Below are 4497 nucleotides of genomic sequence, written 5' to 3' on the forward strand. Positions count from 1 at the left end.
ATGCGCGGTCGGTTTAGGATCGATCCCCGTCGGTGGTCCCATTGGGCTATTTTTTTCGTTACAGCCAGTGCTGCACAACTGGTGTAACAAAGGCCGTGGTATGTACTATCCTGACTGTGGGATGGTGCATATAAAAGATCCCTTGCTGATAATCGAAAATAGTAGGCCATGACGTGGCGACAGCGGGTTTCCTCTCTCTATATCTGTATGGTCCTTAACCATGTCTAACGCCATATAACCGTAAATAAAATGTGTTGAGTGCGTCGTTCAATAAAACATTTCCTTCATTCCTTCCATCTAAAAATGGAACTCTGCATAGATGTTTGATTGTAATGCAAATGTGAATAAGCCTTGTCATACTTATATATGTGTTGTTGGTTTTTTTTTACCTAGAATTCCTTCTAACGGTGAGATCTGCGAGAAGGTGTTCAAGGACACAATCTGGGCGGAGTACAAGCGGAAGGTGCTCACGGAGACGGTGATGCGCCACCGGAACATGAACGTCTCGCAGGTGCCCGCCACCTCCAAGGGCTCCAGCGGCTGGGCGCGCTGGCCGGGCTACGACATCAACGCCGTCGAGAAGACGGGCAGGCTCACCAACAGGGATGTGCGGTCGGAGGTAAGTACAAACCGTTGTCCTCTCGGACGAAACCTGCCCTAAGTTCAGCCAGAAAACCTTCGCTAACGTTCGCGAACTATTTGATTGGTTCCCGACGTGGCAGTTTGGTTTAACGTGAAGCGCATAAACCAGTCGAGTCAACGTTTTTCTACTCGGCTGAACGAAGCCCAGGGCCCGTATTTTCGAAGCTATTTTAGCGCCACGAAATTGTAAAACCATCGTAAGCTATGATGTCACTTTGACGTGTGTTGTAGTGACGTCATAGCCTACGATGGTTTACGATTTCGTAGCACTAAGATAGTATCTAAAATCCCTAACTAGTCCTGGGGCTTATAAAACGTTTACAGTCCAGACTCAATCTTTCTCTTTCTCTTAAGGTTTAAGCACGTTATCCTGGGCACCTGCCTATCTATCTAAGCACGTTATCCTGGGCACCTGCCTATCTATCTAAGCACGTTATCCTGGGCACCTGCCTATCTATCTAAGCACGTTATCCTGGGCACCTGCCTATCTATCTAAGCACGCTATCCTGGCCACCTGCGTATCTATCTAAACACGCTATCCTGGGCACCTGCCTATCTATCTAAGCACGCTATCCTGGCCACCTGCGTATCTATCTAAGCACGCTATCCTGGGCACCTGCCTATCTATCTAAGCACGCTATCCTGGGCACCTGCCTATCTATCTAAGCACGCTATCCTGGGCACCTACCTATCTATCTGTCCAGGATAGTGGGTTAGTTGTTAGTTATTAGTGGTTAGTAAGAGAGAAGAGGGTGTAGTGGCCTTACACCTACCCAATGACTCGTTAAAACTTCCCGACGCCATATAACTGTAAATAAAATGTGTTGAGTGCGTAGTTAAATAAAACATTTCGTTAAAACTTGCTCTGGGTGGGAGCCGATACTGGGCTGCGAACACAGTACCTACCAGCACTATGTCCAATGGCTTAACCACGACGCCACAGAGGCCGGACTTCAATCTTTAATGACATCTCACACATAAAATGTATATGGCGTTGTCATAGAGTCTAGACTCTAAACGTTTTATAAGCACCAGGCCTGGGTCCTATTTCACTAAACATCGTAAGTTTACGTCTATTACTAGCAGTTATACCGGTCGTGCGTTTAGACGTGTTTGGCGTCTATTTCACGCAGACAATTATATTACGGAAGATGGAGCATTTTAAAGACACACGATAATGAAATATGTGCATTTCTAACTATATTTGTTGTACTATAATAGTCTGGAGCGTAGCCAGAGAAGGAAAAAAAAAAAACGCCGAGGAAAACCCAGACCTGTAAAATTAATATCGGTGTCATGGGAAAAATAAAATAAATCTGGGGAAATTCCAGACTAGGCAAGCGCATCGTCTGCCTCATGCTGGCTACGCCATTAATAGTAATAAGAATTGTGGTTTAGTCGTATATTTACGTTTACGTGCAAAAATAGGCTTACGGTGTTCTGTGAAATTGGGCCCAGGTCCCGTGCTTGTACAACTTTTAGAGTCTGGCCCCGTGCTTATAAACCTTAAAGTCTAGACTTTAATAAAGTCCAAACTTTAACGTCATGGCAACGCCATTCAAATAGCATTACGTTAAAGTCTGGACTTTATTAAAGTCTGCTCAATGGGTAGGTATAAACCACTTGCACCGACCAGTGATCCATAACTGGTTTAACAAAGGCCAAGGTTTGTGCTATCCTGCCTGTGGGAAGCGCAAATAAAAGATCCCTTGCTGGCTGTCGTAAAAGAGTAGCCTATGTGGCGACAGCGGGTTTCCTCTAAAAAACAGTGTCAGAATGACCATATGTTTGACGTCCAATAGCCGATGATAAGATAAAAAATGAATGTGCTCTAGTGGCGTCGTTAAATAAAACAAACTTTACTTTTTTTTTAAAAACTTTTTTATTAAAGTCTAGACTTTAAGTTTTATATGCATTGGTCCAGATCTCAAGATTCTAATACTCTGAAACTTTAACGCATTGGCAACGCCTTGCAAATTGCAAGCGTGTGATGTCATTAGAGAGATTTGAGTATCAACATGGGGCCCAGATGTACCAGGAAGTAAGGGTGAGGGAGGGGATTTCCTTTTTTTGTGTAAATAGACAAGATTATATACATTGTATTATTGTGTTGCGTTCACTTTTCGTCACAGATCCAACTATTTTAGATTAGATATGACAGGCACACTACGTTATATGCACGTGAGGTTATCTGCAAATGGCCGAAAACATGCGACTTGGTAAATTGTAATTAGTATCGCAGAACCGCTGTGTATGCTGAACCGGCCTCGGTGGCGCAGTGGTTAAGCCATCGGACTATAGGCTGATAGGTACATGGTTCGCAGCCCAGAGCGAGTTCTTAAGGGCTCAGTGAGTAGGTGTAAGGCCACTACACCCTCTTATTTCTCACTAACCACTAACTAGCCCACTCTCCTGGACAGACAGACCAGATAGCTGAAGTGTGTGCCCAGGACAGCGTGCTAGAACCTGAATTGGATATAAGCACGAAAATAAGTTAAAATGAAATAAATGTGTATGCTGATGTTCTTAAACAAAATTTAATGAGATTTAGTTAAAATTATTTACAGACATTTCATTGTTAAATAAAGAAACATATTGCATGGCTGTCATGGTCTGCGACTGTATAAGGTTGTAGCTCTATTTCTGCTTGTCGTTAATAAAATATGTTAACTTAAAAAGACGACGTTGTAACTTAAGGACATTTTATAGCACCATCATCATCATCATCGTCAGCAGCAACAGCAGCAGCATTAGCATCATCATCATCATCATCACTATCGTCACGACCATCATCATTATCCACGGGCGTAGAAAGGTGCCAAAATTTGTTTGGGGGGGGGGGGCACAGGCACACACACACACACATATATACATACACACACACACACACACACACACACATATATATATATATATATATATATATATATATATATAAAACCATCGCTGCTGCTACAAAGTGGGGCGGGGGGCGTTGTCACGATATTAAAGTCTCAGACTTCTACGCCAGTGTCATCATCATCATCATCAACATCATCATTGTCATCATCATTTCTTCTTATTATGTTTTCTTTACATCCTCAGCTAAATGTGTTCGAGTTCATTAACATTTCCCCGGTCCGCGGTAAGTACATCACCCCGGCCGATGCCCAGCAGACTAAACGGAAAGCGGACACGGCGGTCAGACCGACCTACAAACGGCCACCGGAAACGAAACCCAAACCACCGGAACCGGTAGTGCTCACCAATGAAAGGACGATGATCTCAAGACCACATCCGGTGCGCAATATTTTCGAGCTGAGAGCCAGTGTGAGCCGAATTAGAAAGAAAATCGAACTCAACGAAAGCAAACACAGACAGCTTGACAGTGGCGCGAGTACGAAGAGTGTGTTTCTAACGGCGCCAAATCATGAGTAGAAAAAATATAATGTGTATTAACCCATTTCCGAGGATAGTCAAAAGTCGTGTATGTGACAGCTACAAAATTGAAGTTTTCATGGGAAAATGTTTCATCTACATAGGTCATTAGAAAGTGTTGGTCATGAAAACTTTTATACTCATTACCAATAAAAATATTTAAACGCAATGATGGTTTCTGATCTTTTTGTTTTGAACTACATATGAGGATGTATCGGAAATAGATCTGTGAATAAAGTTCAGTTTGTGCTCTTTATTATTAATTTAGACGACTTGGGATAAAGGTAGGTGACCTGTTAAGACAAAAGTCTGTATAACAGAGGTTACTTTGTTTAAACTCACTGACTCTCTCACTGATACATACCTTTTTCGGTTCCGTACAAAATGCATTTTGAACTACTACAAATACCAGTGAATTTGTCAATTTAATGGGGACAA

The 4497-nt window shown here is 42.6% G+C and overlaps 1 protein-coding gene across 1 annotated transcript in view; it reads left to right on the forward strand.

Moving 5' to 3' along the window:
- The window catches only part of LOC121380422, a 26449-nt gene extending 22221 nt beyond the window's left edge, over positions 1 to 4228 (forward strand). The window contains exons 9-10 of the mRNA XM_041509234.1: positions 394 to 619; positions 3727 to 4228. Coding sequence (XP_041365168.1) covers positions 394 to 619; positions 3727 to 4059 — 559 coding nt within the window. The 3' untranslated portion in view covers positions 4060 to 4228. The remainder of the gene's footprint in view (positions 1 to 393; positions 620 to 3726) is intronic.
- Positions 4229 to 4497: the final 269 nt, after the last annotated feature.

Source organism: Gigantopelta aegis, chromosome 9 (genome assembly GCF_016097555.1).
Source record: "Gigantopelta aegis isolate Gae_Host chromosome 9, Gae_host_genome, whole genome shotgun sequence".
Lineage (NCBI taxonomy): Eukaryota > Metazoa > Mollusca > Gastropoda > Neomphalida > Peltospiridae > Gigantopelta > Gigantopelta aegis.